This window comes from Geospiza fortis, unplaced genomic scaffold (genome assembly GCF_000277835.1).
Source record: "Geospiza fortis unplaced genomic scaffold, GeoFor_1.0 scaffold557, whole genome shotgun sequence".
Lineage (NCBI taxonomy): Eukaryota > Metazoa > Chordata > Aves > Passeriformes > Thraupidae > Geospiza > Geospiza fortis.
Window position 1 is genome coordinate 284,069 of NW_005054526.1, and position 22,509 is coordinate 306,577.

Below are 22,509 nucleotides of genomic sequence, written 5' to 3' on the forward strand. Positions count from 1 at the left end.
GGGTGAAGTTGGGGAGGGTTTGTTTGGGGTTTGGGGTTTTTTGTGTGTGTTTAGGGGTTTATTTTTTAGGTTTGGGGGTCATTTTAGGGGTCATTTTTATTCCTTCTAAAGAAAGGAATACGGTTTCTCCTCTAACTGTACAAGGCTGAGGGGTGGAGCAGCTCTCAGCAGCTGCTGCCTGTCTGTGCTCATGCTGGTCCACAGGAGATCAGGTGTTCTAATAGAAAGAAGTAACAAACCCCAAAGTTGAAACCTGTTCACAAAATGCAGGTAAGGGTAAAAAAAATTCAGTTCAGTGTGTTGTCTGCTTGTTTGTTTTGGAGATAGGAAAAAATGAGCAATGAAAAAAAATTGCAACGGAACCTGTGAAAATGCTGTAGAGACTTCACATATGGGCTAAATTTGTTTGATAATCATTTTTCTGTCTTTTATTTTTTTGTATGATATTTTAAAAAAACAGTATTTTTTGTGCCATTAAAAACCTATTCTTTCAAGCTAATGTACTGGTTTCTTTAAACAATTATTGAATTGTTTTGAGAATTTTCAAATTAAAAGGCTTAATGAACAGTTCTCTATGAGTTACAAAATCCAGTCACTAAAACTCAGTGTAAATTAAATATGAGTTAAAGTAAGATTCTGTTTCAGAATTTATTTTCAGAGAGGCTGTGAAAGAAAAAATTCTGAAATTGATTTCTAACCCACTGGAAATGCAAGCGTTAATATGCCTGAATGTTTTTAGTGACTTCTCTTCACCCCACCATCTAATAATAATTTTTTTGTGTATCATCTCCAACAGGAAACAGTCCTCAAGATAGCCCTAGGAATTTCTCTCCCAGTGCCTCAGCCCACTTCTCTTTTGCACGAAGGTAAGAGATTGTTCATAGTATTTAACACACATTTTGCATAGAGGAAATGTTGTATGCAGATACAAAAGGTGATTGCAAATACATCTGTCAGGTCTGTCACTTAGAAAAATAAGTACTAGCTCATTTTTGTAAGCCATTTTAAACCTCAGTACAAACAAACTACTGAATGTGTGATGCAATGCGAGCATATCTTTTTAATTTTAAAAAATAGAATAATGATTTAATTGTAATAAATCTGATTCAGACGTTTGTCTTACCTACTGAAATGTGGGGAAATTTTAAACTACTTGAAGGTTTCTTCCTCTATTTTTTTTAATGATGTAAGAAGTGCATTGCTTATAAGTTCACTGTAATACAGGTCCTGATTTTACTGACAGCAGCAATACCATTACCATACCTTGAATACCTGTCATTGACCTGTTTCAGTATCTGTACCAATGTCTGTGAAACAATAAGCATTGTCACAGGAGTGTTGTGAGAATTAATTAATGGAAGTAGAATTTTTGAAGATCTAAAAGTGAATTTGAAGTGATTTATGAAGTAAATTATTATTAAATGAACCATAACCAAAGTTGATAGCATGTCATGGGAGACTGCCTGTTTGTGCCAGTGTGGTTCCCCATCACTTAACACATTGTCACCCTACTGCAAATAATATGTTCATTAACTCTTATGTCTTTGAAGGTAAGCAGAATTTATATGTTTAGCCAGGAATATATGTATATGAAAAATGAAATTGGAATGCTTTAGCAGTGTCAGGCATCTAACTGATGGGTTTGCACTAAGTTATAACTTGCCTGTAAAGTTTTAGTCACTTTATTTTGGGAGATCAGTAAAGTAGCGCACAAAAATTCTCAAAAGTAAGTGCAAGAAAATGGCTTAGCTTTTTTTTTTTTTTAAGCTGCGAAGGGGTGAAAGCTTGCATAATTTTTTAATCTGAATCTAGTTAATTTGTGACAGTAGATCTTGTCAATCTTTCTAGTATCTTATGATGCTGCTTTTTAAATTATCTTAAGAAAGTTGAATATTTCTTTTGAATCTAGTTCCTCTTGATAGTTTTCCTTTTGTCAGAGATACTATCTCTTTAGAGATTACATTTGTTTGTGAGCATATTTTTAGAAAGACTCATTAAATCCAGAAATAGTTTATAACGGAAAAAGCAGATGTGAAAGATCGAACATTGCTTAGAAATACAGCAGCCAAGAAATAGCTTTTCTTCCCCACCCATAATCAACAGAAAGTTTAAGATATTATACTTTTGCAAACCTTAGAATTCAGAATTCATGAAAAAAAAGGATTTGTTTTCCAGTGTTTCATTTGGATTTTGACCTCTCTTGAGCCCTGTAATGCGCTTTAAATAGATTCTTTAACTGAAGGAAATTTCTCTGATTTAAAAATCTCTCACAACTTCAGTGGGATTCAAGAAACATTCAGAGCAATTTTCTGTGGAAGCTGATTTTGTTCTGTGTTTATATTGAAAGTGTTTGATGGCAATGAAGTTTAAAACCGTATTGTTGCAACTTTTTTTGTTATCAATTTGGTATGTCTGTTGTGGTTGTTTTCATGTAAGTTTGGTAGGATGAATTTTCATAGTAAAATGCACTGTGATTAATGAGAGCAGGCTTCTGACTTTATGCCTTTTCTGTTATATTTTGTAAATTTAATAGGTATACAAAGGAGGGGAAGGACAAGGGTGATAGAGCAGGTTGAAGGAGCAGGGGCAAAGGTGTAGGGGTATGGATACTTCTTTTTTATCCACTGTCACCGAGTCAGTGGGGATACCAAAAAGCTGGGACAGTGTGAGGAAGGGAGAGAGAGGCAAAGGAAATTTGAGACCTTCTGTGAAGCTGCTTCCTTAGTGTAGCCACTTCTCATCAGGCACTGGCCGTGCCATGCAGCAGCCACAGGAAAGGGAGCTGCATCAGGGATGCCCCTGTGCTGTGCTTCCAGCCGGTGGGCAGAGCTGGAGATAGCCTTCCCAGTGCCTCAGAACCAAGCTGGAGAGTCACCTTCCTCTGCCCGTGTCTGGTGGGGTGATCAGTGCCCAGGAATAGCCTATGCCTCTGGAAGTCAGTGCTGCTGTTGTACGTACAAGTCCAGCATCTGTGAACCTGTGGGTAGGTGACAGACTGGCCTTTTTAGAGCTGCTGGAAAGTGAGTAAAGCCATACTTCAGGACAGAAGCAAGTGGTGTAGAAAGAATCCAGGGAAAAATGCTGTAGGGGCTTTTTCCCCATAATCCCTTATGAATGCCTCCTGTTTGCCCATGTTTGCCTCCCAGATAACTTTCTGGGGTAGCCTGTCTACATCCTTGACAGCCTTTCTGTGTGATTCAAGTACCCTGTTCATATGAGTTACTCAATTAAGAAATACTTTCTTTCTCACAGATGCAGAATACATGGGTCTCACCCATGTTTAAATACTGCCTAAGTTCTTTCAATTGTGAGCAGCTAAGCCAAATGAAGAAAAAACTACTTGTAGAATGGTGCTTTCATCTGGAGGTATCTCTTACATATCTGGTGAAGAAGAGAATGTGAAAGAATGAATTAAGAGCAAGATTATGGCAGAGGTGGAAGTTTTTTCCAGAGTTCAATATTTGACACAATTAGCAGTCTCTAGCACACGTGCTCTTCATATTTTAATACTAATGATGTACTGTAATTCTTTTTCTTAAGCTTTATGTATACAAAGTCCCAGAGTTTTGATTGTAGTTTGTGGATGAAGAAGTTGATATATTGGAAAGAAGCAAGGGGCTTTTTAGACTATTAGTTTGAAGGAAGGGACCTCTTAAATCTCTGCATCAATAGGTGTAAGATTGCTGATTTGACATGACTTCAGTTGTTTGAAAATACACTTCAATTAATCTTCAGTTCTTCAGAATTTCACTTTTTGTGTCAATCAGCCTTGGGAGATGATCTTTGTAAAACAGATCTTCAGTTCTCCTTTCCGTACTGTCATACCATTTGTTAATAAAAACTTGGCCTGTTTTGTTATTTATTTATTATTTCTCCTTTTTTTTAACACACTTGATTCAATTGTATTGCAGTCATGGGCATCGAAATGACAGGTAAATTCTACTTTCTCAAAAATCCAAACACTTCTCTCATAGTTGTTTTTTTTGTTTGCCACTTTGAATGTTGAAGTTCCATGTTGTCTTTGTCACCTCAGACAATGAAGAACATAAATCGTGTTTTGGTTATAATCTATGTATTTATTTTATTTTTTTATTTGGAGTGAGCCTGTTTTTTCCCTAAAGATTTTTTTTTCCTGTTTCATGTATGTAACATTTAACATTTATGTTTGGTTTTACCTAATCATTAGCCTGCTAGTTTGCTGATACCCTCTGCTGATGCCACTGAAAAATGCACTACGCTTTTATATCAATCAGAATGTGATGGTTATTCTGTGGCTCAGAGCACAGTGGTCTGCATTTGTTCACAACTTTTTAAATTTGCTTCTCATTAATTTTTATGGGATGAACCTAAAGGTTGTGAGCTTCTTGTCCTTTTCTGTTTGTATTAGATACCAGTTCTCTGGACCCGTTCATTCTCTTTGTGGTTGTTCCATCTCATTGATTTTTAACTATAAATAAAACCATAATAAAAATAATTAATCCTTGGTGGATGCTTGTTTACTGTGGTGCCCTGTGAAAGTATATTTTGTTAAAGCCCCTATTTTTATCATGTTTTTGGGATGCAGTTTTTCCCAATAATGCTTCAGCAGATGTTACTGCATTAGGATACTGTAGTGTTCATTTGACTAACCTCCATTTCATAACTTCCAGGACTGATGGTCGCCGCTGGTCTTTGGCTTCTCTCCCTTCTTCTGGCTATGGTACAAATACACCCAGCTCGACTGTTTCTGTAAGTATCTGTTTGGCTGTGCTGATGGATGTCGTTTGCATGCTTTAGCTTCTCAAATGTAGCACACTTCTCTTAGGAGAAGACAATGTAGGTTTTGTTGTGTTTGATAGACTTAGAACTAACATGTGATACGAAACTGCTTTACTTCCCTGAAATAGAAAAAAATTTTACGCAGTGTGTACTTCACTTAGAGATACTTTTTGGTAGTGAATAGTGTTCAGTTGCTTCCTTTTGATCTGCCTTATTTTAACCATATAATAGTTAGGTATCAAGTCTTAACTGAGGCTGCCTGATGACAAGAAGAAAGAGAAGCTGTCTATGACATGATTCATCTGTCCTGGGTTAGACTGCTGTCTCAGGATGAGATGAATCACACATTAGCCTTTCTTTTCCTTTGGCAGTTGTGAGATGTTAGTGCATGATGATAGGTTAGATACCTAGCTTTTCAGATAGCTGTAATCAGAATAAAAGGAATCCTTTGGGATACATAATAGAATAAGTTCAACTTACTAATTTTTACCTTTTGGACCAGTTGTTTCAGTGCGATTGTGGTGGCTTGAAAAAACAGCTGGGAATTAAACTCTAAGTAGGCCACCCCCATTTTCCCCACCCTGCTCCAGTCAGAGGGGGATAAAGGCAGAGACTATGGGTTGAGATAACAACAGCAGAGAATATGGGTTGAGGTAGCAACAGAAAACCAACAGCTAAGGAGTAGGAAATGCATGATAATGGCAACAATATTGATAACAAAATTTACAAAAGAGAAGGTGCGTTACCCACAAAAGGTGTTCAGCACCTCAGCTCAGTTCTGTGTAGCTGCTGAGACAGCGACAAGATGGCATTTGCTCTTTGTGGCTTGTGTTCCCCATCCCTGAGGCAGGAAAAAGAAACAATGAGGGATAAATCCCCAAAAAAGCTGGGTTGTCCGTGTCTTGCTGTCTGCTGCCAGACCGCTGGGCTCAGCTGTGGTTGTCAGTATTCAGCTGGGCTTGGCTTGGCTCCCCTCAGGCTCGCTTCTGCCAGTCTTGTGTCAGCCCCCTGCCATACCTGTGCATCTCATACGCCACAACAGTGCCTTGGATCCTGCTCCAGAGCTCAGGAGCTAGCCGTAGCAGAAATACCAGCCTCTACTTTGTGCATCTGCACATCTCTGTACTGGAAAGGAATGACTGTCTCATGTTACAACCTGGAGTGGAGCTCTTGGTTGTGGTAGTTACACCTAGAGGCTGTGGAGGTAGAGCTGTAGAGAAAGCCTGCTTTGGAAATACCAAATAGTTGACATTTTGACAGTTAGAACACATCCTGCAGTGGAAGTGATTGTCTGTGTAGATCCAACTATGGCTCTTCAATGTGTTATGCCTTATATGACTATAAAAGGTGTTTTACCTTTTATGAGTAGCATGTGTTACTGAATGGGTAATTGATTTTTTAAGCTGTTTCTTTGACAGTTAAAGTAGGCTTTCTCTTCCTACTTCCAGTGGGTTTGTTCAGTTTCTCTTGTGAAACAGTAGAGTTCCACGTTCTGTACGATGGTGAAATATGATTATTTTGTGTTATGATCAACTCTTACTTTATTTTTGCCCACAAAGATTTCTGGAAGGACGATTGTATCTGTCTTAAACCATGTTGAGTAATTTCATATATATTAAGAACTTGTTCTCTAAAGCCCTAATTTTGACCTCTGCTTTCTTTTCTGTGTAGATGTTTTACTTTTACTTTTGCCAAGTAAATTCCTTGGTTTCACATTAATTCTGTAAGCAGTTTCAATTAGGGCATGTTTGTATACCTCTTATTGGAATTAGATCAGATATACTGTGCTCTTCACCTAAAATATATTGACATCAAGGAGTTTATATCAAATAAAGGAGTTGCCATAGAAACACTGTCACTGTTGGAAGAAACAGACTTGTGCTAGAAAGGAGATTAAAAGCTGTGTCAAAACCAGATCAAAATACAGTTTTAATTTTCTGTCCTTACTAATTTCTTTGATATCTTCAGTTTTAAAATGGTAATTCTAATCGATATACTTTCTTCCCCACTTAAGTTCTGTAGCTGCTGTAGGCATCCTGGAATGTGGAGCAGTTTTATGTGGTATTTGCATCTGCTGTCCATGCATTTATGGACTTAGATGTCTTAACTTCTGCGATACATCATTGTTGACCTACCCCATGATTATTTCTGACTAGAATATATAAATAATAACATACCTATATGTCTTTCCTACCATTGAGTAAACAGTTTCTTACTTGTGGAAATAAACCTGTGTTTCCAATAAATACATTTTAATTTTGTTGAAGAAAGCAGCAGTAGAGAATTCATGCCATAAATATCAATGGTGTCCCACCCTTAAGAGTAAGGGATCACCCGAGATTGGTAAATACTTGTGGTCAAAAGAAATTACAGAATTCAAATGATCCACAAAAACTCACTAAGTTATATTTCTAAATTACACACTTGGCAATAGAAATTGGTGTATTAGTCTCTGACCTGCTATATAAGCACATGTCAGTGTGTTTTGCATAAAGAGGTGGGGTGGGAAGGAAAGAAAAAAAGAAGAAAAGGGAGGGGGTGAGTGGGGAGGAAGAGGTCACCAGTCCTGGCTCCAGCATTAGTCCAGCTGCTGGGATATCTCAGGATCCTGGGGATGCCTGAGGCTTGGTGGGGCGGAGGTGGTACCCTTTTGTAGAGAAGCTGTTGCCACCCTGAAGGTGGGTTTCTCACTTCCAGTGCAAATTAGTGATCACTCACAGTCTAGTCTTTCGGGTCCTTGTGGAAATGGGTCAGAGGGTTTCAGGGATCTTTGGCAGTCTTGATTCCCCGCTATGCTTGCTTCTCCACCTCATTTCTCTGTCTGTGCTGTACTGAGCTGTGCTTGTCTCCAGGAGGTAGATCAAAGACCTGTGTCCCAGAGGAGTGCTGTCGTACCTCTGTGTGGCCCCTCGTCCAGTCACATCTTGTTCTTTCTCACAGCATGTTATTGCCAGCAGTCCTTGGCTGTTGTTTCCCAAAGTCCTTGGCGCCACAGCCACCCTGCTACTGGTGTTTGAGACAAACACATTAACCTTTATTGTCTTGACTTGTGCAGTATCTCATGGTTAGTTTCTTGTTCTGTTTTGCCCGAGAATTTGCTATTGCTGATAAGCCCTGCAAAAGCACTTTGGATAGCCTTTGGGTTCTAAAACTAGCGACTATTTCTTCACTTCTTGGAGATGTTTTCCTTTTCTTCTTTTAGCTCCTGGATGATACATGTGAATCACAAAACCAAAACTAAAAGTGTACCCATCTAATTGATTTTATGTACTTTTTCAGAATCTGAAAGAGCTAGCACAGTTCAGCCTTCTCCTCTACATTATTGCTTTTTAGAGGAAATGAGAGACCAGTTCATACAACACTGTAAATGTACATTCAGTGATGAATAAATAAAATTCACATTAATCTAGACATGTATCAACCAGCAAGCAGAAAGAGTTTTTACACATAGCAATAGATCACAACTTTGTTCTTCACAAGCAATTGCAAGTCAAAGTAGGGCCAAAGTGTCTGTAGTTACCACAGTTATGCTGAGGTGAGTGTAGCTCACTGTTTGTTACCTATTTTTTTTTGTTTGTTTGTTTTTTAATATTGAAAGTGAGGATGGATAGAATTACCTATTTAATGGAAGGTTGTGGGTTTAGAAGTGGTGCAAGTACCACAAATACTGGTTAACAAAATCAAAATTAAAATACCTTCTGCTTGATTATTCAGTTGGAAAGAAGCTGGTGGTTTATCTTATTCTAGCACAGTAGGATCAAATCTTGGCAGTTAGACAATGCAGTTGAGGTGATTGAGTCTTTTAGGAGAGTACGCCTTATAAAAGTGAATGAATTGAGAGAGAAGCTGCGTATTTTTCAAACCTGTATTTCTGTTTCAGAAGAACATTTGCATTTCCATAATGCACTACAGTTGAACATATTAAAAAATTTAACTCTTGTGTGATTTTTGGAGCATTAATTGTAGAATGCCAGGAGAACTATTTTGTTTAAGAATTTTGCTGTAAGAATTTGGATTTGTACTGAAATAAGAATTTAGAACACCAAAAAAATGTACTTTGTGCCTGTGATGGTCCTGATACAGCTGAGAGTGGTTAGCATTAGGAAGATCCTCTCTTTAGTCATGTTGGATCTAAACTCTGTGGCACCTTACATGAGGAGAAGTGTGATATGAGTTATTTTCACACTGATCTTCCCATAATCCCCTGAAACCGAAGAGATAGAGAGAATAGCCACCTGTGATGCTCTGTATTGGGAAATTCTCCTGTGCTACAGTATCATTTATTTTACAGAGCATGGCTGTTGGTTAACAGGTTAACTGCAACTAACTGCTATAGTGTGAGATAAGAAAGAATTTACCTTTCCTGTGCTGTATGCTGAATTATGCATGGTAATGTGCTAAGGCAGAATTTCATGCATGAGTTATTGTAACTCAACAAGTTACTACCTATCCAGTGAGCTGTGGTAAATTCTCGGTGTGCATGCTTCTGAGCGCGCAGCAAAGCAAGGTAACACAGTCTTGCAAACTTCAGCTTGTTCTGATGTGGTGTGGCATTCCCATGTAGACCAGTCCTTCTTAGCCTTTTCTGCCAGTGGGTTTTATTCTTTTTTGCTTTTAGGAGACGAGATTTCGTGAGATCTAGTGTGATAAGAAAACTTTTCTTTTGCTTCTGATCTAGGATATTAGCCTTTACCACACAAGTTGCCAGGAGATTAAAAAGACCTCTTAGCTTCTGTGCTTACTAGCCTGGTTATTATCTGCTGACTTTAGCAATGCAGGGGTAATATTTGTGCAGTACAAAACTTTATTGATTTCCTTCACTAGAAATGATGTAACAAAGAAACTCTTTACTGCCTCCATTAAAAGAGCACCCAGGTGGGGGCCTTGGTGTTCAATATGAGAAGTCAGATAAGCAGTAATGGGCACATGTAAATTGATACACAGAAGAAATTCATTGTGTTGAGAAATACAGCTACAGTCTGAAGAAAGATATCGAAGTTTTTCAACTTCTTCCCTTCTACAGGTAAAATATAGGGAATGTCTGCATGGTACTAAGCAGCTTTGTGCAGTCATACAAGAATATTTATGAATCAGCTGACTTGGAAACTGATTTTGGTACTAGAAACAGTAGAACATTCCTCTGTGTTTGTCAGTCCACATTAGCAAGACTGGTTGTTAGTGATTTTAACTATGTATGTGTTCTTTAAAAAGAGTACTAGATCCAGGTTCATGGAAAAGTTCAAAGTTCTACCTCCAGGCATCTAACGTGGCTCAGGTAGAGCTGTATAAAAACCCTTAAAATACATAGTTTGGTCATTTGGACTGCTTATGTAATGTAGCTCTGTACGTGAGATGTTGCAAGGCTGGTTATGGTGGTAGCACTGCCATTTTCATACCTGTCCGTATCTTCCAGTTTGATACTAAATGGATCGTTTTATTATAATTTTGTTCGCTTTTTGTAACCGATCTTGATAAATGTAATGAGTTCTCTCATTCTGTTTTCAGAGTACAGTTTTTTAGAAGATATTAACGTATTAATTTTTTCAGCAAAATTTTTGATAGAATTTGATTTTATTTTTAAGACCGTTAATAATGTCTTAAATATAGATAATGAAGTACCTTTATTATGAAGATTTACAATTGGCATTGTGACAATAAATTGTACTTTATGATTACCATACTTAGGCCGTCCTATTCCAATAATTAATTTTCAGCAGACTCCATTTTAGCTATTCTTACATATCATTGACATTAGAGATCACCTTTGCCTTAGGAAATTTAAATTTTTGAAATGCATTGTGTCTTCTGAAGTGGTTCTTTTTTTTAATATTTACTCTATATTTAGTTCATGAGTTTGAGAATAATTATTTCTTTTCTTCTTTAAATTGGTAGTCAGGAGCAACAGTAAGTATAATTTTTTAACTTAAATTACATTATTCATTATTCGTGAGCACCGAATATGGTCTTGAAAATGATGTTTTTTCACTCTGATGGAAGCTTGTGTTTTCTTGTGCTCTCTTAGTCATCATGCTCATCCCAAGAGAAGCTACACCAGTTACCATACCAACCAACACCTGATGAACTACATTTTTTGTCTAAACATTTCTGTACCACTGAGAGCATTGCCAGTGATAACAGGTGCAGGACGACTGCAATGCGCCCTCGGTCCCGAAGTCTCAGGTGAGTTTGTGTATCAGAAAACAGGGGATGGATCTAAATTCACATATTGTGGGTAGCATTATGGTGTTTTACACTGGGGATGTGTACTGGTTTTGAAATAGCTGAAATACATATGTAACTGAGGCTGAATGAAGAGTAGTCTTAAATACTTGTTCTGGTTTTGGTCATGACTTACTTCAGTGGTAAATGTCATTAAGATAGGTCTTAATGTGAAGGCAACTAACCCACAGAGACTGTCTTGATGACCCAGTCATTAATGATGTGATTGTAGTATTCCCGTTCTGAATCCAAGTACCTGCTCTGTTCCCAGTAGTAGCCTGTGAATGTCTGTAACAGGCTGCCTGTATCAGTTCAAGGACTCGCCATTGTGATATCCCTGACAAAGTTTAGTGTTCAGTTTTCATCTTTAAGAATACCAAAAGCCAGATTTATATTCACAGAATGGTTTAAGTTGGAAGGGACCTTAAAGATCATCTCATTTCAACCCCCCTGCTCTGAGCAGGGACATTTCCGCTAGACCAGACCTTTTAGACAGATTGAATGGGCCAGAATCACCAACACCAGGAAATCTGTATTGAGATTTTTTTAAAGGGCTTTCTAGTGGACAGTGAGACTCACAATAGCAAAAAGTAATTTTGTAGGTTTATGAGGTCTGTGGGTATTTTTTATTAATTCTTTTCCTCAAGGTCTTGTGCTTTTTTTTACAGGCACAGTGCTCCATCTTTGTTCAACATGTGCACATATATGACATTATTTGTAGAAAGTTAATGCCTTTATCTGCTGGTCAGATTGAAAATAGGTTGTTTTGATATATTTTTTCAAATTATCCATTTAGAAAAACAAACAAAACTGAAACAAACTCATTTTGTACTTTTTCACTTGCAGCTACCAGAGTTCTTGGTCAGGTCTTGCTATTTTGATTGTATCTAATCTTCAAAGGTACAGGTATAAGACCAGTTAAAAAGATCTCTGTTGCCCTTCTGAAGAAAAGATAATGTTCACAAGGCTTCATCTGCCTTGAAATACAGGTACAAACTAGGAGAATAACATGGTTGGCAGTTAGATGTCAAGTGCATTAAATGATCATGAGGACTTGAACAGAAGTAGCAGAAAGGAGCTTAAGTGTACTATTGATTGCAGACTACCTTTCCAGTGAAGTCTGTGCTGAATTTTTGTTGCAAATAAATCATACAAAAATATAAGAACTAACTGTAGTTCATGCTGGGACAAGTGTAATGGGATAATTTGCTTTGCTTGCAGCCCTGGACGTTCTCCTGCTTGCTGTGACAATGAAATAATTATGATGAACCATGTCTACAAAGAAAGGTTCCCAAAGGTAATGAATTACATTTAAGATACCCAGTATCTCAATTGGTAGGCAACATAGGTTTTAAGTAAGTGGTGCTTTTGTTATGGGAAGTGATGATCCAGCCCTGTAATGGCTTCCATAAAGCATCACTGATCTCTTACTGCAACAATAAAATCATGATAAGGAAAACTCTGGCTGAGAACTGGACATTCATTTGGCAACGCTGCCAAACTGGTTTTGAAATTAATCATGCTGGTAAAATATTCTGCTGATTGGAATCTGATTATATGTTGGATTTCAATAGGTAGTGTACTGGGGGCAGATGAATACTGCATTAGTAAATTGAAACCAGTTTTCAGTGCGAAGTCTTGAGAAGCATCTGCTCTGGTGATATACCAGCAGATTCCTTTGGTTAGTCCATTTCTTCATTTTCCCAAACACTTGCTATATGCTTTACATGCATTATATGCACTGATAAAAATTATATACTATATATATATAAAATATATACATATATATATATATACACGCACACATACTAGATATTATATATATATACTGTATATTATATACTGATCTAATGCACTTAATGAGATCAGTACACAGATGTGGGGGTTTGACTATGAGATAGCAGGATGTTTTGCTTTCCTGTCCAGAGATCTTGAGACACAGATGAGTTCCTAGGTGCAGGTGTGTGTGCACAGCTTGAGGCACTATACTCTCAGTTGCTCCTAGGATTTTAGTTACCTCTGGAAAATAAACAAGGTATTGTTCCTAAAATGTGAGTTAAAAAAGCAGAAACTTCTTTGCATTTCTTTATATAAATATAAAGAAAGATTTGTCAGGCTTTGCAGAGTAATCGAGCAACAGTATGAAGTGTGCAGAACTCACTCATCTTACTGTTTGAGATATGAACCTAAGGTGTGTGGGATTACTGTTTAATAATAATAATAATGATATCTTCAAAGGGTTTTTTTTAAGCATCTGCAGTTCTGTGAGAACCAGACAGTTGGTTCTGTAAAACAAATGCATCTGGGAACCTGCAGACATGTTTGGCAGGACCTGTGAGCCTGTGGTGCTTCTAATTAGTCAAATGAGCCTCATTCAAACTCTGTTCAGTGAAATATTTTTGGGGAATAACCTTTGTGAAAGTAGTGACTATATTCTGCTGTCTAGTATCCGCATTTTTAGCAGAGAAAAGTAGACCCCCTATGACTTCTCTTTTTTGTATTTGTATTTTTCCACTTTGGCTTTGACTTAAAAGCTTTTTAGTTCTGTTAGTGATGATCACAAGATTAGTGCATAGTTAGTCACTAGGGGCAGACAAAGTGGGGAACTGCGTAGTAGAGCAACGAGGCTGTTGCTTTTCTGTACTGGTAATGAGGGGAAATGTCATCTGTCACTTTGCCTTTGTGTACTTGCCTTTTGGCTTCAGTCATTTCATGCATTCCAGCTAGGTAAATTCTTAGGCAGTAGAGAAGTGTTCTAGAGTCAGAAATAACTTTTAAGGCTGTTAGTTTCATGTAGAGCTGATTTAATGTGTTCAATAACTACTTTTCTATAGGCCACAGCTCAGATGGAAGAGAGACTTCAGGATATTATAACAAATCATTCTCCAGAGAACACCCTTCCTCTGGCAGATGGAGTGCTCAGTTTTACCCACCATCAGATCACGGAGCTGGCTCGAGATTGTTTGGATAAATCTCACCAGGGCCTCATCACATCACGATACTTCCTTGAATTACAGCAGAAATTAGACAAATTGCTACAGGAGGTATGATCCGTGAGACTGCTGTATGTTTGCCTGGAAAACTGTTTAAATCTGTTTGCCTTAGAGTTTTTTTGAATATTGTCTGAATTATGACTGTTTACTCAAGTAATTGTCAAAGTAGTATTCATAAGATGCTTTAGTCTACATAATGACTCCTACAAAAACTATAATGCACCCTGGCATATTGGTCTGGAATAGATGGGTTGTAAAGATTCCAGAAACAACAGGATTGTGTCCTGCAGTGCAAGTTGTAGATTGCTTAGGAAGTGTGTGCATAAGCCCCAGACAGGGCTGGCTATTTCATTTAATTTAAAAAATGAGGTAACATACACGCTTTCCTTTTATGAGCCCTACTGTGTTGAGAAAGCAGACAGCAACCTTTTGCTTTCCATTAGTGAGAGATTATTTATTTTTTAATTATTTGTAACATTCCTCTCATAGCTGAAATGTTTATTAAGAGCAAAAATGTCTTTTCAAAATGTGTTGAAACTTCAATAGAATAATCAGCTAAATTAATTAAGAAGAACTCAAAACTTGACAAACGTGCTGTTCCATAAGTTTCTGTAGTTTATTAATGTATCATTTTCAAAAGAATGAGTGCAACATGTAATGTACTTATTTATTTGTGTGGGATTCGATAGTATGTTATGAGTCAAAATTAATGTGATAGAGCAGCAGATTTGAAATTAATTTGAAATTCTTTCCAGCTGATATCTTAAGATGCCGTGCCTGTCTTAATTGGTCTTTTACTTTCTTTTGAATACACAAGCAGTTTTGGTTGAGTTTTCGTGGGGTTTTTTGATTTTTTGTTGTTGTTTGTTTGTTTGGATTTGTTGTTGTTTTCTTGGTTTTTTGTTTTTCCTATGCTGCTTTTTTGTTAATTTCTATTTAGTAAATAGGATTTCTGAAATTACTGTTTTTTGAACTTTTTCTCTTCATACAACAAAACAAAATGTAAGATGTAAATAAATTTATTCTGGATTGTTGAAAGCCTATTTTTTAAACATTGAAAATACTTGAAGTTTGCTTACTAGTCAAGAGGAAGTTTTGAACCAGTAACCTTCTTATGGAATGGTCATAGTTCTGCCGTGCCAAAGTGCAGTGAGAATACCTGAAAACATGTCTAAGCCAGGATTTGCTGAACCACTGTTAAAAATATATACCTTAAAATGGCTACACATTAAGTAGAGTTTAGAATATGTGTTCACTAACACCTCTCCCAAAACCTGCTAAAAAAACATGCCACCATATTATTCTTCAACCTGCATATAAAGGAAAAAAATCACCAAGCCACTCATTTTGTCATATTCTATGATGTTAATTCTTTATTATGAAAAAGATTCCTGTTCTGCAATGACATACCTTAAAAATTCAGACTTAACTTTTGAGTCCACTCCTTGCTTCTTGTTAATAGCATGATATGACAGTTTGAAAACATTTTCTTTGCACAGCTTTGTTATGGGCATTTAGTTGTGCTTTGGTTTCATGTGATTCATTTGTTGTTAATTCCCAGCTGCAGTCTTCAGTGGAAAGCTGCATTTCTTGCTGCTGCTTAGCACTGTGCAGTTACTTTCACTAGGGGAAGACTCCCGTGAGGTCAAAGCAGCTTGGTTCACCCAAAACTTTTAGAATTTTAAGGTCGAGTGGACCTGAATGCTTTCCTACTTCATCCTCCTTTAATGTAATATGTATTGAATCTTTTGTTCACCTAGGCACCTCAGTGTTCATAAAACTCTACAAAGATGCTTTAAATTTTGTTGGTGGTTATTATAGGTGATGTTTTGTTTACAAAAGTGTTTTATTTGGGCTAAGTTGATAATGTTCAGAATTATGCTTCTGTCCAGTTAAGGTACTTCTGAGACCTTTTGCAGATGGATAGATTATATTTGTATAGCGTTCCTTTTTTAAACTACATAAATTAATTCCTCTCATTTATTGGTGATTTTTTAAATTGTGATATGTGCATTAAGAGCAATATGCATAGTTTCCTATTTTCATACAGTTTTTTTTTTTAATGTAATGTGTTATAGGAAAAGTTATTGGTCTGTAGTAATAATTTTTAAGTGTTTGTTTATTTTTGTGGTTTTGAATAAGCAAGAGATGCTGAGAAACTTATGTCTGAGTTCTGCTGTTCAGAGCAAGGAAGTGCTTTGATATTTGAGGCAAGGGCTATTAGTACATTCTAATCAGAAAGAGAATTTTACAGTTGCTTTGCATTCACTAGCATCCCTTAATAATGTAATTTGTTCTTAGAGGGGAACATTAAAACAAACTTGAAATGCAGCTCAGACCATTGTGCAGATGTTGTTAAATCTTCTAGAAGTATATTTTCTGTATATATTCTTCTATAGCAATTCCCCCTCTCTTTTGTATTTTCATTGTCATCCTTTCTACATGTACCATTAGATGAAACCTCTCTACAAGTAAAGGGGTTTTTTATGTATATATGCATATAAATTGTCATTTTCCTATGACTGACCAAAAGACAGTATGAGTTTCGGATGGATGTTGCTTATATCTATTACTATATTTATGTTAGTTTTCATTTCAGCCTAACGTTAACAAATTGAGGCGCAACCTGCACCTATAGATCAGCGTTGATCTGTATCGATACATTGTATCCATTTGCAAAACTGGTGTAAATAATACTTTGTAAGCTTAAGAAACAAGGAAAAAAAAGATGGCGGCACTTTTGTAGTTACAGTGTTAGAGTTTTAAAGCTGGGATTATTTAAACAGAAGTTACAGTGTTACTCGGATCATTGTTATCTCTGGTGGCATCTTGAAATTGATGCGCAGTTCTTATCAAGTACATGCTTCAAACCCTGCAGATGTCCTCAATATCACAGCTTTCCTAAGCAGTGCATTGAATGTGATTTGGTTCAATATGACTTTATTTTTATCTTCTAGGCTCAAGAGCGATCAGAGAGTGGAGAAATGGCATTTATTAAACAACTTGTTCGCAAAATCCTGATAGTTATTGCTCGTCCTGCTCGCTTACTGGAATGCCTGGTAAGGTCATGCTTACTATGTTTTCACTTAGTAGTTAGTGTTTTTCACTTAGTAGTGCAGGCAGTTCACTGATTTACTATTCAAGGCTCTTTACAATTGATTTTTGGAGCATGTCAAAGAGTGTGGTAGGGCTTCATTGCTAGTGGGATCCTTTCCACTTCTATTATTGGATATAGTATACTGGCAGGACCCTCCTGCAGTTTTGTTTGATTCCCTGCTATTGCAGATACTATGGTATAGAATCCCTTTCATCAACTGAGGAAGCTGCTGTTTAAAACCAGTTGGCTTTTTCTGTTGTTTTGTTAGACTTCTCCATTTCTTGGGAAGACTGCTCCAGAATTGTAATTGCTTAGTGGTTTTCTCATTTCTTAATAGTTTCATAAATTTTGTTGCACTCAACAGCTGCCAGAACTATAAACAGCTTGAGGTCAGTTCTGCAGTACCTGATCTGGCGATAAGAGCAGCAGAGGGATTAGGCTGTCTGGATACACAGGCAGTTGGTGTTTTAGTGGGGACCAGAAGGAGCAGAAGAGTTGATTTATTCATGCACAAGCATAGCAGTGAAGTTGCCACACTGGGCTAGACAGTGTGCGCTGTGTGGGCGTGTTTCTGCTTTTCTTGCCCATACTGTGGGAGCTGGGATGGCTCAGGTGCGGGAAGTTGCACACACGGAGCCAGTGTGCTTCAGTTGTTCAGTTGAACTAATAAACACTTGCAGAACACAGTGTACACAGGAGGATGGTGTAGACACCCAAATACCATGCCAGAGGCAGCCTGAGTCCAAAAGGCCTGGCAGGCAGCCTGAGCTGATTTTGAGCCACTCTGCTTGCCAGTATAAGATCAGTGTTGATGCTGCATACAGCTATTTGAGGCTGGCAGGCCTTATGTGGAAGCCAGCCGGCTGCTAGACTAAAGTTATGCCTGAAATTGTCATAACTGCATTTGCGTCACACTGAATCTGAGCTAGTAAGCTAGCTAGTAAGTATTTCCAACGTGATTTTGGCTTTGTGCTGAGTCCCTTCATCTGTGGCACAGTTAATCCACACCCTGGCTCGTTCAGCCATGGGCATTTTGAGAGCTGCCTCTATTTTGTTTTGGAAACACCAAGTCTCAGTGTTCCCAGTTGCTTTTTTGTTTGTGATTTACAGTTCAGAAAGAAAGTAAAAATATGTGCTCTGAATCAGCATGAAAGAGATGAGAGATGTTTAAAAAAATTACCAAAACAAATAAAAAGAAAGACTTTAGAGAGAAGGACATCTTAGCATGTCCTGCTTCTGCTGTTGAATCCGAACTTGTTTTACTTCTCTCCCTGAGAAGTTCATTCCATGTCTTGTGTGTTGTTCCCTGCTCTGTTTACAGGGTTTATATATTTCTTCACATCATGCAGTTTCTCATATCCTTGGTTTTTTCCTTTCTGGTTTGCATTCTTGTCTGTTATCACACATCCAGAAATGCTCTTAAATACGTCTTGTAGGCAGTCAGGACTTCTTAATAATACTTTACACCTTCCATTACAGGCTTGCTAGCTTTCTTCCATCAGCCCTTGCTCCCAGCATCATCATTCTCTATTAGCTTTCTAATTGAGGTGCTGGAGTGCATCCAATGAAGGGCGGCAAGACTCATGAAGAGGTTAGGAAATATATCTAGGAACAGCTGAGGGAGCTGGATTTGTTTAGTCTCAAAAAAAGCAGGCTCATGGGGCACCTTATCACTCTTGCAGCTCCCTGAAAGGAAGGTGCCAGGTGGGAGCTGGTCTCTCATATGGTGCATGTAGAACTACAGGAAGTAATCTTAAATTGAGAGAGGTGAGATTCAGATTACATATTTGAAATTTTCTTTCCACTGTTAGAGTGGTCAGGCATTGGAATAGGTTGTGTAGGAGGTGGTGGAGTTACCTGGAGGTGTTCAAGAGGTATTTGGATCTCACACTGGGTGATGGTTCAGTGGTTTAGAAGTTACAGTGGTGGTGCTGGGTGGATGATTGGGCTGAATTATCTTAAAGGTTTCTTTGAACTATGATGATTCTGTGGTTCCAGTTAAAGTTCTCTCTTGGTGGTCTATTTGCCTATTAGTTATTCTCCCTAAGTGCTAAGTTTTAATGGGATCTAGTCCAAACCTCTGTTCACTTAGCTCTCACTTTCTGACGCTGGGATTTTATCCTAGGCTACTTGCTCTGCCTTATCCTTCAAGTAGAGTGATGTGCATCTTGCACCCCTCCTTTTGCTGGGTGTGCTGAAGTGAGTGGAAGAACAGTGGTGCAAAGTCCAGGTGTGACTGTGTCTCATAATTGAGTTTCAGAGCAGCTGTGGCAGGGAAAGCCAGCACAGCTTGCTTCTAGTGTTCTCACTTAAAACAGGATATTCAGGAGGCTTAAACTGGGTTGTGACAATCCTGCATTGTATATTTCTACGGATACAGGCAGCTTGAACAAATGTCAATGTACAGTCAAGCAAGAAGATGTTAAGCTTAGATCATAAACATAATTGTAAACTTACAGAGATTTTTTTCTGTAGCATCTCTCTGGAAACTTCTGAATATTACTGTGTGGTGTTTTAGAATATCTGTCTGAAGTAGATACTAGGTATGGAAAACTTCAGCCTCTGTAAGAAAGTTCATAAAATTGTAAGAAAAAATTCCAGCTTTGTGGTCATCAGACATTTCAGATACCATACAGTAAAGCTGGTAAAGTTTTCTGATGGTGGTCTTGTCTCAGGTGTTCATAGCATGTGAAATCCTATTTCAGTTTACTTGATAATCATGTGAATAAAGGTTTTACACTTTCATATGTGGTAAGAGCTACTGCCAATTATTTAAATATTTTTTCTCCATTTGTATATGGAAAATGAAATGCAGAGTTGGAAGTGAAGATCAGAAAATAAATTCATTGCTTCTCATTATTTGGACCTATGTATGTATATGTGTGTCTTTAGATAGTTGTACACACAAACACACACATTCATATGATTAAAATTATCTGTTTTGAAATTGCCTTGTCTTGCTAGTAAGTGGAAGAGAAACTGTTTATCTGTCACTGCGGCAGGTGAGGAGATGGTAATGTTTTTGTGACAAAAGTAAATAGAAATCTTGGCACACAACATCATGCTGTTGGCTGCTTTAGTGCCAAAGAATAACATTTAAGAGATACAGCTGGCAATGACATGTAAGATGAGGAGAGTTAGGACTTAAATAGCATGTACTGTTTAGTTATTGGTTCAGGTTTTTGTGCAGGTTTGCAGCATCCTGTGACTTTGGGCTAATAAAGTGAGGCGGCTTGGACAGTTCATGGGTTCGTGGTTAAGTCCTTTCCAGTAGGTTGTACATGATGAAGATTGTTTCAAGACACATGTAAAACTAAGATTGTTTCCATAACATTGGAAATTCTAAAGATACTTTATTTCAGACATGCTGCAGCTCCTCATTTTAGCTGCAGCAGTTTTGATGCTTGCAAAATGAAGCATGGTACCAAATTTCTGAAGCTGCCTTCTGGGTTGGGATGTTGACTTTACAAGTTGTGAGTAGCCTGAGGATTTAGGACAGGAGCCTTGTGACTCAACAGGTAGTCTAAAATTCCATGGAGTTATGTTTGGTTGCAAAACAGTCAGGAAATTAGCTATCTCAGCAGTCTGCCTGGCTTTTGCAGATATTTGTGACAGAGCTTACCTACTGGAGGAAAAAAAAATCCATTTTGTTTCATTAATGACTGATGGCTATTACTCTGTTAAGGATTGCACCTATAGGCACAAACACCTCGAAGAAGGCAGTAGCTGTGAACAGATGTTTTGATATGAATTCATGCCATTAGGGAGAGAAATTGTGTTAAAAAATCCCATTCACATTGTTTTAATAATCTTCTTTGCTCCTTTCAATGTATTTCTCTCTTTATACTCTATAAAAGGTAGTAAATAAATGCATTTCCAAGGGACTTGGGCATAGGGTTTTGAGTTTCTATTCCTTTTGTTCATTTTTGTTCTTTGTTGAGGCTTGCCTTTTTGGTATAAGTAATAGTTGTAATATAGTTAGTTCCCACAGGAGAATGTTTAATTTCTGAATTTGAAACCATTGGATCAATGAAGCACAGATTTTAAAAATCAGATTTCAATTTTATCTTCATTCTAAAGTTAGTGATTTTTTAAATTGTATTTTCCATAAAACACAGTGCATATATATTGATTAGAAATACTTGAAATTAATACTGCAGAAGTAAAAAGTGTAGTGCAATATATTTACATGGTTGTAGTGGATTTTTATAAGCAAACACATGCAGAGACATAGTCTTCTCTCTGAATTCTTATTTTTGCTGCTTATAGGTAATTTCACTCAGTATTACAAGAAGTTTTGATGGCAAACAATATAATACTTATATAAATTATTGCTCTAAAATAGTGAAATGCAGTTCCATTGCTTACATTGTGTTGCGCTGTATAAGAATCAGAATAGATTAATAGACTACTATTAGTAGAATAAAGAGGTACTGTTTTTAGTAGGAACGTGCCATGTATGTGGAGTTAGAAGAAGCAAAGGAACTTTTTATGTTAGACCCTAAGGAACCAGTTTCAACAGAGAAAATTATGACAATTATTTTTCCTCTAGGAATTTGATCCGGAAGAGTTTTACTATCTTTTGGAAGCAGCTGAAGGCCATGCTAAAGAGGGGCAAGGCATTAAAACAGACATCCCTCGATACATTATTAGCCAGCTGGGCTTAAATAAAGATCCTCTGGAAGGTAAGTGAATCTCCTGGTACAGCTGTAGTTTCTAGGTTTTTCCTTCTCAACGTGTTCTATCATTCTGATAATCTGTGTGTACCTGAAAAGGGGTCAAGTTAAAGATGGTAGCAGAGCAAGTGTTTTCTGACATCAACTATACTCTCCCAAGCTCAAACAAACACATTTAAAAGGCCATCTCTTCTGGACAGGATTTTTTTTTTTTTTTTGCAAATATCATTCACAAATACACTGTATCAATGATAGCTCTAATCTTCTTCCAGCCTGACAATGCAACTTCCTCATTGCAATGCAACTTCCTCATAGCTGGAATTTACTGGGATAATTTGATGGTGACTGTCATCTAAGCACAGTTATAAAGGACCCGTGGTTGAGCTGTCGTTTGCCTTTCAGTGCTCCCAGGTTCCTTCATCTTGGAGTCTCTGAGAAGACTATCCCATTAATTTTCTGTGTGATTTGAGTGCATGTTGGGGGCTTTTGTTGGGAGAACTTAGGTTCCAGTGGAGGGATTGTCACTGCAGAATTTTTCTTTACTGTGAAAGTGGTGAGACACTGGAACGTGCCCAAGAAGTGGTGGTGCCCCATCCTTGGAAGTGTTTAAGACTGGAGGGAATGGGGCTCTGAGCAGTGTGGTCTAGTGGAAGGTGACATGGTAACACACCTAGCTGGTTACGGGACCCCAGTTAGTGTCATCTTCTTGGATTTCAGTAAAGCTTTCAGTACTGTCTCACAGTGTCCTGCTGGACAAAATGTTCAG

The 22,509-nt window shown here is 37.6% G+C and overlaps 1 protein-coding gene across 2 annotated transcripts in view; it reads left to right on the forward strand.

The window, feature by feature from the left end:
* MAST4 (microtubule associated serine/threonine kinase family member 4) overlaps positions 1 to 22,509 on the forward strand; it is a 213,752-nt gene that overhangs the window by 152,529 nt on the left and 38,714 nt on the right. The window contains exons 6-13 of one of the 2 annotated variants that reach the window (XM_031063748.1): positions 797 to 866; positions 3,912 to 3,932; positions 4,650 to 4,728; positions 10,781 to 10,938; positions 12,199 to 12,274; positions 13,812 to 14,021; positions 16,928 to 17,029; positions 21,620 to 21,752. In XM_031063748.1, the coding sequence (XP_030919608.1) occupies positions 797 to 866; positions 3,912 to 3,932; positions 4,650 to 4,728; positions 10,781 to 10,938; positions 12,199 to 12,274; positions 13,812 to 14,021; positions 16,928 to 17,029; positions 21,620 to 21,752 (849 nt within the window). The remainder of the gene's footprint in view (positions 1 to 796; positions 867 to 3,911; positions 3,933 to 4,649; positions 4,729 to 10,780; positions 10,939 to 12,198; positions 12,275 to 13,811; positions 14,022 to 16,927; positions 17,030 to 21,619; positions 21,753 to 22,509) is intronic. The other variant, XM_031063747.1, reaches the window with a different exon arrangement.